Source organism: Plectrocnemia conspersa, unplaced genomic scaffold (assembly GCF_051122295.1).
Source record: "Plectrocnemia conspersa isolate PC_06_02 unplaced genomic scaffold, ASM5112229v1 ptg000007l, whole genome shotgun sequence".
NCBI lineage: Eukaryota > Metazoa > Arthropoda > Insecta > Trichoptera > Polycentropodidae > Plectrocnemia > Plectrocnemia conspersa.
Window position 1 is genome coordinate 7,836,091 of NW_028277171.1, and position 13,245 is coordinate 7,849,335.

Consider the following 13,245-nt stretch of genomic DNA (forward strand, 5'->3'; position numbering starts at 1 on the left):
AGTGAAAACTTTAATATTTAAGGCTCGGTTACTTTTAAAGTGTCCATGCAAACCTAAGAAACGCTTTTTAATCTCTGCGTTAACATATATTTTGCAATAATGAGATATCATAGATAAACGAATTTATCAACCCCGTTTTGGTAAATAAATGGCGATTAGACATAGATGGGGCCACTGCAGTAGTATTCTATTGGAATTATTTGTAGTTACATGTTGTTATGTTACGAATATAATATGAATGAGTGCAGTAGGACGTCGTACTTTTGTCGTGATCACCAGAGGGAAGTATTGCTCTCGCCACCGCCACGCCAGTGTTGCCAGAGTGCCGCCAAGCTTGTGGCCAAACAATCGCCCAACATCGGCATATATACATACCTCTACGATCTCATAGATTTGGCATTTTATTATTTTGCGCTTTATTCAACATTCTTGGGTACTAAAATGACAGTCTTTCGTTTTATTTTGTGGCACATACTGTCATAAATTACTTTAACTGAATGTCGAATGCATTTTCGCTCAAAAATAAATGCCATTGTATTCAGAAGTGAAAATATATTTTTTATGCAACGATGGCACAAATAGCTAGCGCGTTCTATTGAGAACCGATAGATTAATGGTTCGAGACAAACTAAGGGGCGCATTTTTTTTTGTATTTTTAATTAATAAATTAATTATTTCAATTTAACTAGTTTGATGTATACTATAAGTGTTATTGAGTAATGAAATATTTATATTGTATATAAAAACAATTTAATATTTTAAAAAGTAAAAGTCTAGCGACATCTCTTGACTAAATATATAATTTAAATATACTTGTTTCAAGAAACTATTTATATTAAATATTAATAAATAATTTATGAAAAAGAAAATAAAAACATTAGAAAATTCAGACATTTTATTCATACAATATATGTTTAAATTTTTGATATTATATTATTTTGCAATAAATTTAAGCACACTTTTAGCCATTCTGTTTTTTAAAACTCATTTTATTCACAATAAGGATATTCCAGGTATAAAGAATGTGTGCGTAATGACAAATAATATAAACACATATTCAATATGTTAATTTTTCATTGAATATCGACTATGGATCCGAGGCACGGTTCATATTATTAAAAAAAACTACATTTTGATCCACAATGCTGTTTTGACCGTCATAAAACATTCTTTAAATCTAATGTAAAATATCAATTCGTTAAATGCTGTTAAATTTAGCTTACATGTTATAATATTTCACACACGCATAAGTGACTTGTTAATTTACCTTCTTCTCCCTTTATTTACACAAATAAATTACTACATAAATTTAGAAATTGTTTTTAGCTATTTTATAAAATGTATCAAATAGGAATGGTGTTTGAATAATCTTGGCAATATCACAAAATATGTTAACTAAAAAGGCAACATGTATCATTGGCCTCGTCCTTAAAATATGGTTAACTTTTATATAAAATACAAATAACATAATGAATCTATGAACAAAACATATTTAAGAGGACGGTTTCAATAATTAAACAACAGATAATAATTATAATGGTAAAAGGAGAAATACTGGCCACCAAATAAAATCATTAAAAATTCGCTAATATAATTCAGTTTTAATTTAACTACAAATAAAATTGGCTAGGTAAAATATTTTTACTAATTCATGGTCAACAATCAACGTGAATTAAATGTTTCAATAGTAATTGCCACACAATATTTAACTTTTCAATATTTAATTCACTTAAGCGATAACATCATACACATTAATAAACAAAAACATAATATTATTTACAATAACATACCATTAAGTAAAATCACCTTTCAATAATTACAATAAAAATTGTTGTGTGCGTAAATCATTGCTTGTTTTTACAATCACAATAATTATACGGATACTATACTTCAACTATTCGCTAATAATTCGTTTCTAGTATGCATCACTTTGATATCCATAATGTATATTTTTTTAAATAATTTTCAATCACAATTTAGACTAGTATGATGAACATGCTTGGTATTGTGATACAATTTGAATTTTTTATGAGTTAATTAGAAAAAAACGACTGTTTTAAAAATATCCACAAAGATAAAATAATTCGGTTTATATGTAAAAAAATCATGATGTACTAATCAGGTAGATTACTGCATTAAAAATAAGATAGCGAATCAAGATTTATTGAAAAAGCGTGGCGATATTAAGTTATGCTTAAATTACATAAAAATCATTTTTAACTTTACTTTTATGAGCAATTAATAATAGACTATGACGTGAAGCACATTTAAAACTCATTTAAAGCTAAGTATTTGGTTTTTGCTTTAAAATCTTCAAAATAAAATTTATTTTAGTTTTAAGCATTTGTAATCATTTTGTTTAGTTCTCAGCATGTATAAAATATAATTTGGAACCGGGTAATCTTAATAATATTTTTTGCCACATATTTATTTATATAAATAAAATATAGTACACATACTATATTATAATAAAACCTATATTTGATTTTAAATCAACGTTAATATTTAAATATAATCTTAGTGGCAAAAAATGTAATGAAAAGTACAAAAAAATAAAAAACTCAGTATGCCAAAAGCTGACAAAAAAAGTTTTAATACTTTAAGAATCTAATTTCAAATATAATAAATATAAAAGCAAGTCTATTTATAACAAATATGTTTTTTAAGCAAACGTATAGATATAAAATCAGCGTGTACTTTTTTACATATGAATCAAATTATTTTATCCTTGTCGCTTTAAACGTGCGTAATTTCTGTACAGTGTAATTATAAATGCATTAAATGATAATATGAGCCTTAAAGCAATAATATGGTATTGATTGATTATATGCAATTCAATTTGGTTATTTATGAAGCATTTTTTTTTTATAAATTTACAATTTTACTTAGATATGTATTGACAATGTCGATGTACATGTTCAAAGATATCACCAATCGATTGGCCAAATAAATACTTATGTTTCATGATTTTGTCAAACAAGGCAGAGAGCGGGATTGTTTTGGCACCACCTTGGCCACAAGGGTGCTGCTCTAATTCCTCGTCTCACTAGTCTTTCACGGTGTGTTTGTAGACGCGTGTATACATCATGAGGTGCCACGGTTCGCTCGAGAGTCGGTGGATCAGACCATAATCTCTCAGCTAAAGCTGCAGCTCTAGGCCAGATTCTAGGGTGAGCTGTATCAGCATCCGCTTGTTCCGTCCACAAACAAGCTTCTCCCCCGATTGTCAATCGCCTCGATCCGCCCGACTCTTGCGACCATGGCCTATGATTATAAACCGTCTGCCAACTCTTATAAGACCCGCAAGGACTCGGTCCAGCGTCTCTCCAAGACCCAAACCCGCAGTCAAAGTACCAAGCGTCCACGTGCGATACAATAGTCCTATAATCGCCATCGATCAACTCTTGATTTTCCGGCCACGTAGAACCGCCCCACATCTGGATGACAAACAGTGATTTATCAAAATACTGTGTTAAATACGGTCTCTTGGACAAGTTACTAGACCACGCCACTACGATCTTGGGAGCTTTACCTCCATTCGCACGAACGACCCTTTCCATGGCACGCGACGTGAACTCTCCCCACAGTGCGTGCAAGTCGGACATGTTGTAAAACTGTCCCCAGCAGTCCAAGTTCACTTCATCACCCCCGAAGTGAAATATGTCGGTCACGTGGGTCAACTCGAAAATGTCGCGGTACAGTTGTTCGAGCACGTCGTACGTGTGGTTGTTCCTAGGGTTGAGCTGACCGCACGGAGGCTCACCGCAATACGACTGCCAAGGTTGCTGATCGATGCACAGTGCCAAATCCCCCATACCCTGCGAAGGCCCCCATTGCCAACCACTACCAGCGTGACCAGGAGAATCAATCTCCATCAAAATCCTGATTCCTCTCAAACGAGCGTATTGCACCACTTCTCTGATATCTTCAGCGGTATAGATCTGATCTGAAGAATAAGCTCCATTCTGAGCCAATTGAGGAACGCGTTCCGACAAAAAAGGAAAGCTCTGCGAATCCGTTATGTGCCAATGAAAAGTATTAAGCTTCGAAGCGGCCATTCCGTCGATCGTCCTCTTGATAAAATCCAAAGGAAAAAAGTTCCTAGCCGTATCCAACATCAAACCCCTATATTTAAAAATAGGCGCATCTTGGACCGAAGCAGCTCTTAAAACTCTCAAAGCGCCTTTAGCATACTCATCCGACCAGATCAATTGCGAAAGAGTCTCCAAGCCATGCCTAGCACCAAAATATGACTTTGCGTGCACATTGGCGACTAAATTCGATCCTTCCGGTTTTATTACAACAGAATAACTCTCGTCCGTGTCGATAGTGAAATAAGTTTCAGACGATCCATTGACGGTAACCTTGACTGAAAATTCATCCACAGTAGGCAGATCTCGGCCACTCTTGGCTTCCATAGCTCGAAGGTTGTTTTCGAATATTTGGTAAGCCAGTTTCAGCTGATTCAGGACCATCCTACCAGGTACCGCTACAGTCTCGAAACGCAGGATTTCTGTAGATATGATGGCAGTGGTCGACGCTAGCGTTACAGGACCTGTCGGTTGCGGCCATAGTTGGGTTGAGTCGCATAACATGTTGCAAGTGTCCAAAGATTGGAGACTTTGAACGGACGCCTTGGCAGGAGCTGCAAAGCGTTCGCATTTTCCGTTGCTGCACTGCCACGTCCATCTTGGTCTAGCGAATCTGAAATTTGATATAAATAATAAGAACAATACTAAAAAACGAATAAAACAATATGCTATTATACTTGTCGATCAGTAATGGTCCGGCTGGTGCCGGAAGGTGATCTAATGGTAGAATCCGCTTCTGCCAGTACACCAAGGAGAACCAAGCTATACCAGCGACGACCAGCAAGATTACGAGAGCCCGATGAAGCCTCAGCATGCCACGAGGGCCACCCATGCCACCCTCATAGCCACCACTGTAAAAAAAATCAGCATCAAACTTTACATATTAATAATTCCCGTCATTTATGATTATATATATATATATATAGTTTCAAAGCCTAACTGATGAGAAAGTTCTATCATAGCACACTTCAATATATGATAATCAAATTGTAGGTTCAAATCTCTGCTATGGATTCGAAATACTAAATCAATTTACAGACGTGTTTGATGTTGTTTGATTGCATGTCTCGCACACTTCTTCAGCGCGAGATTCAATATATGTCTAAACATTATTTTAATTATACATCAGGTGAAGCAAAATTTTATGGACTGCTATGTACTTTATATTTTATGTATCTTTGATAATTTTGTTTGATGTAAATAATGGTTTTGAATTACTTATTTTTATCATACTAGTTTGCCTTTTGCAACTACTTTTGCTACAAACAATATGTACATAAATTATATGTTTAAATATAGCACACGTGCTATATGAAAAATAATTATGGATTTGAAATCAACAGTAAAATTATTTTATTAATAAATAAAGCATTACAATAGAAACAATAAGTCTTAACGATTTTAAGCTGCAGGTTATATAAGATAAAAAATAAAATGTGTCAAGTATTTTTGAAAACCGTTTTTATATCCATTTTTGCAAAATAGTGTTTTCCGCATAAAAACTGTTGCAGAGATGATAATGGGGATGGACCGCCCCAGGCGGCACTTGCTTGGGGGCGGCATTTTCGCAGTGTGTAGTGTGTTTTTTTTATCTACGAATAGCTAAAATCTAAATAAAATATATGAAAATAATAATCAACAGTTTAACAAATGCTGGTTGAATGATCCAGCCGGTCATAATATGGCGCCTCAACAGAAAAAAATATTTTTGGCTGGCCCGAAATTTTGACCAGTTTCTTAGAATTGGTAAAAGTTATTTTGAGTCGAGCACGTGCTAAAATATTAAAATGCTTGATAATCATTAACATTTTTTTTATATACATATAATATGTAGCGTAGTTTGGAGATAAGGTCAAAAAGGGCCACTTGTCTCGAAAAGTTTTGGCACACTGAAGAAATACATTTACAGAAAGTAGTACAGATTTTGTGTTATTGTTAGTTAAGTATTATTTCATATTTTTAATTTCTAAAAACACCAAAAACTGTAAAAACACAGTTGTGTTTTATTTTTTAAATCTTTATGTATTACCACAACGGTTAATTTTTTTTTCAATGTATTTTTTATTACGTAATTGTGCCCATTTTTATTTTTATTTTAACTTTATATTATTTATAAGTCATAGTCATAACAACAAATAGTCGACGAACAAAATAATAAAATAAAGAAACGCTTTTTAATTGCCGAAATACCATAAATTTCCGAATTAAAATTGTGCAACTGTAAACTTTTTTATATCTTTAAAATCAATATAAATTATGTTTAAAGAGAAATTTGGAGAATAATCTGGGAGTTGTTAGCTGAATCAGTGACACACCATTTTTTTACGAAAAAAAATACAATATAGTTTAAAGGTAAAACTAATTAAAAAGCAAGGAATTAAATCAACAATTTAAAAAAAATGCTTATGCTGAAAATAAGTTCTAAATTCAGAAGAATTTTCTGTTATGTACACTAAGTAATAGTGATAATTATACCATAATCAGCGCCACAAGCATATTTTTCAATTCTTTATTAAATTAATAAAATAAACTATAATGAATGACATACATAAATATAATTTGGTTATTTTTCAAAGTAAGAAAACGTTTTACCAAAATAAAATTAAAAACCAAAATTGACGATTTATGTAATATAAAAAAAAATTATATAAAAAAATATTTTTAAATCTGCGTGAAATTTTACATATACATCGAACTATTTTACATTTGTGGCAAGTGCAAATTCGCAGTACAACGTTATGATACTAATCGCGAAATAATTTGATGGCCGATTTCGCTATTCACATTAGATGCACATGTTATTTGCGAGTTTGCAGCAAAACTGGATTGATCCGTTGCAGCACGTTTCATGTAAATTGTGCAAAACAAATAATAATAATACAAATAAAACTCTTCTTGGTTCGTGGTTTTGTAAGTTAAGACGTGTACAAAGTTTAAATTTTTGGTGACACGCAAAGAATGTAAAATTTTTTTAATGAAAAATATAGCTTAATTAAACATCTGATAATTTATAATTTAACTATAATATATATATAATTATTCAATCAGACTTAATAAATATGTGGAAGTGTGTGTGTGTGTGTGTGTGTGTCTAATTATGCAACATTTTAAAAATCTTGCATAATTAACTTAGACTAAAAAACTTTTTTTATATAATATTCTGTTTATATTATATATGATATGTATGCTTAGTTAAAATTTGTTTGGTGTAAAAATTATATATTTTATTAAGCTAAATAAATTAATAAAAAAACTGAATCATATCAGAAAAAGGGGTAGGTGGTTTATGAAAACTTTTAGATGCAATCATTTAAAATCCCATATTTTAAATCTAATATTTAAAAAATAAAAAGAACAGTTTTTCTACAAGTATAAATCGACAAGTATTCAAAAAATATTTTATAATGAATTAAAAATTTTAAAATCCTAATTAAAAAATAACAATTTTAATATAAATGTCTTGCACCTTTAAATATAAATATTTAATAGTTTTTTGGTGTAAATTTCCAGTTTAATTGTGATATATCAAAGCGGCTGAATAAGCATTATACTTTCCCTCTAATAAAGATTTTTCTGTTTCTGGTTTCGTTAAGCATCTTAATTTCAAAATACAATATATAATAAACTAATGATTATTTAATTAGACCAGATCAAAATATTTAAAAGTATTATGCCTTTAGTTTCCAAATATTATCTTACGAAAAAAATATTGTAGCAATAAAACTGTAACGTAGCAAAGTAGTGTTGATGTGGAGTGAATTTTTAATAAATGCATACAAGATTTTGTATTACTCCCTTAATTGGGAAAAAATAATGAATATATTATAATGAGTCTGCAGCGAAAATTTGACTTTCATCATAATTCCATAAAATTATGTTTATACATACAAAAGGAAACTGCTGTTTTATTCAAAGAAACTGTATGATTGGATTTGTAAAATGAATATCCGAATATTAAAAAAAAATCACGAAGCATTTTTTAATGAAGTTTTCCTTTTCGCAATTAAATAATCATACACATATTTTAATTAATATGGTGGTTTATTATTAAAATATATAAATATGACATGCGCGGGTAAACATTTATAACATTATAAGGTTAAATATGCCAGTTTAATAATAGGAAATAAAAAATCGCAATGTTTAGCTTAATTTCATAGTACTTCAACAATTACTTGATCAAATAATTTTATTTTTTACGAATAATTAAATTTATGTATTTTTAAATAGTTGATTTTCTAAGCCTTAATATAAAAAAGGCGTTTACTAATATTTAAATATTTTTACATTATTTACTATCTGTCTATACATAAGCAATTAGTATTTTTTTATGATGACGCTTCTCTATATTTATTATTACTAAAATTAATTAATTGTTTATACTTATTTACTATTTTACATTTATTGTTTTTCTTGCCTGTCAGGTATATCAAATGGTTTAAATCGTTTAAACATATGATATACAAATATATACTACTCAGAATTAACTAATAAATATGTAGTTATAAAAATTTGATACACAATTTGGGATAAAATTCCCCAAGCAAAAATACACTATTCTGCAGATAAAATAATCCATATAAAATAGCAAATTGTCATCTGTTGCCGACACAGAAACAGCTATTAGACGTTTTTTATGAATGGAATTCTGTGCATATATTCTTCACGGCTCCAATTAGAAAAGACAAGCATTGATAAGTGAATAATGAAGCTCGTGTAAAAAAAAGTTCTCGAGCACTGACTTAATAAACATGCATTAGACAACAATAGCAAAACCTAAATATTGAATAAATTTGAAAAAATACATATGCTGAAAAAGGTTTTTCAATTCTGTTTTAGACTTATGAATGTATTTCGTAGAGGGAAAACGTCAGCATAGAAACTCTAGTAGTCACTGAAAATGTCGAAAGAACAAGAAGAATGGGAATTTCTGCCCAAGTAAAACATGAACAGAAGCGCTAAAAATGTGCACGGAGAGTTGGGGAAGTTTCATAAACAAATAGAGCCATTCCGTGATTGTGAGTCACGATTATCGCAAGTAAAGAAACGAAGAAAAATAATTAAATCATATTATAAAACTGCTTTTCGGACAAAAGTGCTTCAATCAATACCTGACAGTGGAAAGAATTTAATTGAATTAAAATTTTATCGTCAGAGATAAACTAAAAAAATACTCGTTGCAGACATCTAGAAAATTTATCCGATAGAGTGTAAAGTTGCAGCTAATTGCATCAACTCATTTAGCCATTTCTTAATAGTAATAATTGCATCCATGGGACCAGCTGATTGGCCAGAAGGAGAGCTCTAAAACGTTGCGGAATCTAATTATTATTTCTACTTTGGGGGGTGAGACTTGCCCGAGTAGTTGTGCATGGTCATCCAAAAAATATCAGAATGTATTAGTTGTTGCACTTTGACGAAGTGCATTAAGTGGCAAATTGTGTTGTTGTAACCGCTCGTGCAGGGCAACTTTGTCAAGCGATCGGGATTATCCTGATATAATCGGCTCGTCGAACTTTTGGTCGTGTTAACAATCACGGTGTACGTGAGACTGCACACACGTGGGAGGGTGTGGATGACAAGCATCGGTTTTTATGTAAAGAAAACAAAATAGGCATCTATATCTATATTAGGGTTATCCTATTTTTTTATAATTTATTGAGGAATTGCAAGGGTTTGAATATAAGTCTAAAATATAAGCATAAAAATTTGTTTGATTTCGATATAAGCATTTTATTTTTAAAATATTTGGCTATTTATAATTTGATTATCCTAGCTTTCTATTAATACAAAGCTATTGAATTAAAATCACATACGTATAATATTTTTAACTATTATATATAGATTAATGTATCTGATCTATATATAAAGACATATTCTGTTTGCGAGGAATATTTTTCGCCTTCTGCTCAGTCGCTTCCTTCTTCATGTTCTTGGTCTTCAGTACTGACCATCAAAGAAACTGAGCACTCAGATCTTAAATACGGATTTATTAAATTAAAGACAGGGCGTTCTTCTGGACCTAATTTAATTCCCGATTTTATTTTGAAGGGTTGCGAAATCAGTCTCGCTGCTCCTCTAAAATGTATTTATGATCTGATTCTCAAGCCATCATCATTTCCTGATGTATGGAAATGCACAAAAGTCACCCCTATTCATAAAAAGGGTGACAAATTATATATAAAGAATTATAGACCAGTCGCAGTGTTGTCAGTTCCTGCTAAATTATTTGAAATAATTATTCATAAATATCTCTATAATCACTTTCGGCAAGTTTTGTTAGACCAACAGCACAGGTTTCGTCCTGCCCGTTCCACTATTACTAACATTCTGTCGTTCACCAAAACGGTGACAACTTCTCTCGATGCAGGAATTCAAGTAGACGTCGTGTATACAGATTTTGAGATAGCCTTTGACAAAGTTTGTCATAGGTTATTATTAAAAAAATTGTCGAACCTCGGTTGCTCGGATAATTTAGCTCGGTTATTCTCGAGTTACTTAAGCAATCGTAGACAGTGTGTAACCTATGGTGGCCGATTGTCGAAAGAATATTTTACCCCTTCGGGGGTTCCTCAATGATCCAATCTGTGCCCTCTGCTTTTTGTGTTATTTATTAATGACATAAATACAGCAATTACAAATTCAAGTTTTCTTCTGTACGCAGATGATTTAAAATTATATAAATGCATTCGATCTGTTGTGGACTCCTCTCTACAAAGTGATTTAGACTCTTTATGGAGATGGGCTTCCGTTAACCATCGGAAAGTGCCATACTGTGTCATTTTCTTGATCCCATTCGCCATCAGCTTATTTCTACCATCTAGGTGGTAATAGTTTGACTAGAGAAACTTCCACTAAAGATCTCGGAATCACTTTCGAGAGCAAGTGGTTCTCTCTACACATACACGACGTCTGTGATAAATCTTCCAAGATTTGGCTTTGTTATGAGGAATGCCTTTCACTTTGACGATCCGTCAGTTATTCGCATCCTCTATGACACCTTAGTTCGTAGCATTTTTGAATCGGAATCTATAATTTGGAATCCCCGAATAGCCAAATATTCCCTTTTAGTGGAAAAAATTCAAAAAAGGTATTTAAGATACCTTTACAAAAGGACATTTGGTTATTTTCCGTACAAATATCCCAGCGCCTTTCTTTTAGGAGCGTTGGGATACGATTCGCTGAGCTCTCGCAGAAAGTTGTATGTCGCTAAGCATTTTTTCAAATTACTAAAAGGTGCTGTCGACAATCCAGCTATTCTCGAGGAATTTCAGTTTTGGGTTCCGGAACATTTTCTAGAATCACGATCGCGTCCTCTTTTGATTACCGTTAGGGCAAGGACGTCCGCACTTGCCGACTCGCCTGTAGCTGTGGCCGTCCAGCTCCTTAATACGCTGGCATTACATATTGACCTGTTTAATGTTAGCTACGAGGAGCTGATCCAGCTTGTACCATTTCATTTTGATATTTTATAATTTTTTGTTATGTTTATTATTTTTAAGTATTGTTCTATTTATGTATATATACGTTTTTTTTGTTTTGTAAATTTAAAATTTGTTTTCGACCATCGTGGTTCATCGTGGTAACCTGTTAGGCCACGATGGTCTTAATTTAATCTAAAAAAATAAAATATGTTAATTTCATATTGCTTCTTGAATCGCATTTTTTAAATGATTTTATTTTGTAAAAGCACAATTTTTTTTAAATTTCATGCTTAAAAATATATAATTATAATGTGGATTCAAAAGTTTAAGCATTAATTAGCAAAACATTTTTTTTTAAATTTGCAAAGAAAAAATTATAATTTAATTAAGACGTCCAGAAATGTTGCTCATTTACACTATTTTAAATAAATTATTTATTATTAAATAGTACACTTAAGTCCTATTATATTCATCTCATTATATGTAGGTTTAAATGTTCTCAATTATAATAAGAACTAAACTACATTGAAGTACGATAAAACATTTTACGACTAAATATATGAATTCATTCGAATGATGGAGTTACACCAGGGAGTAATAAAATTTGGATAAAGTCCACTAGAAAAGACACTAAATCATCGACTAAATTAAAGTGGTATAATTTGCTTAAATTGATACCTCATTTTATACTTTTTAATAAAAATATATTCAATCAATAGTCGTTTCCATGTTGCGATATAAAATAAGCAAAACACGTAAACGTACAATAAATTGTAGCATATACATGGTCATAAATGCAAATAATTTAATATCATAATAGCAGAGGCTATTGGATAAATTTCCTCATAGAGAAATTAATGACATATCGAATAATCATTATCACTGGGAAAACATTCGCCAAAGACCAGGTGTATTCGTATTGACTGGTCTGCGGTTATAAATATTTCACCCATCCACGTGTAATATAATATTCTGAATGTAGCCTCTAAATTATTTAACGAACGACTTGTGTTGTGCTCGAAGAAACGCCATTGTGTATAATCAGACTTTATCCAATAAAGGCAAATTGGATATTGTTTCAAGATTTAAGATTTCCGACATCCAAACGCGGTTAAAAGTTTTCCCCGACAAAACACAGAACACGCGACAGTAATATTGGAAAAGTAAACTCACAAAACAAGTGGTGGATACAGTTTGTTAATTAGCGCGACTCCGGGCACTCAGAAATACGTGGTTTATTATTGTTTCTATGGAAAATATGATAACGAAGCACACGACCTGTGTGATCGTTTCACTCTATCGAGTGACACTAGTATCGATTTCCTGGGAAAAGTTTCGCTTATAGAAAATCCCATATAATATTCATGAAATGGTTGAAATAATATACTTCACGATGCATTAACAATGCTCTTGCTTTAAATTAACCTTTTAATTACTGTTTGACTGTTAATTGAGTTTTAATGGATACTCGTTGATGATATCATTGTAAAAAAGCATTGATTAAATATATAAGCTTATTGCTACAAAAGATTGTAAAATTTTCATCAGTTAAAACTTTCGATTATATTGAAAATCATATAAAATAAATTGATATGTGATGGCAATAAAAAAAATTCTGAAAATAAAATGAAATATTTTGCAAAGATTTGCTTCGAATTTATCTTTTCAGATAAAGTGTTAAATTTTAAATCATAATTTGAAATGAATTTTATTTGTAGTATTAATTTGGT

At 31.3% G+C, this 13,245-nt stretch overlaps 1 protein-coding gene across 2 annotated transcripts in view; it reads right to left on the bottom strand.

Annotated features, from left to right (window-relative positions):
• Positions 1 to 880: 880 nt before the first annotated feature.
• fdl (beta acetylhexosaminidase fused lobes) overlaps positions 881 to 13,245 on the bottom strand; it is a 100,500-nt gene continuing 88,135 nt past the window's right edge. For both annotated transcript variants that reach the window (XM_088188666.1, XM_088188665.1), the window contains 2 exons: positions 4,769 to 4,942; positions 881 to 4,704 (listed from right to left, as the gene is read on the bottom strand). In XM_088188666.1, the coding sequence (XP_088044792.1) occupies positions 2,973 to 4,704; positions 4,769 to 4,923 (1,887 nt within the window). In that variant the 5' untranslated portion in view covers positions 4,924 to 4,942 and the 3' untranslated portion in view covers positions 881 to 2,972. The remainder of the gene's footprint in view (positions 4,705 to 4,768; positions 4,943 to 13,245) is intronic.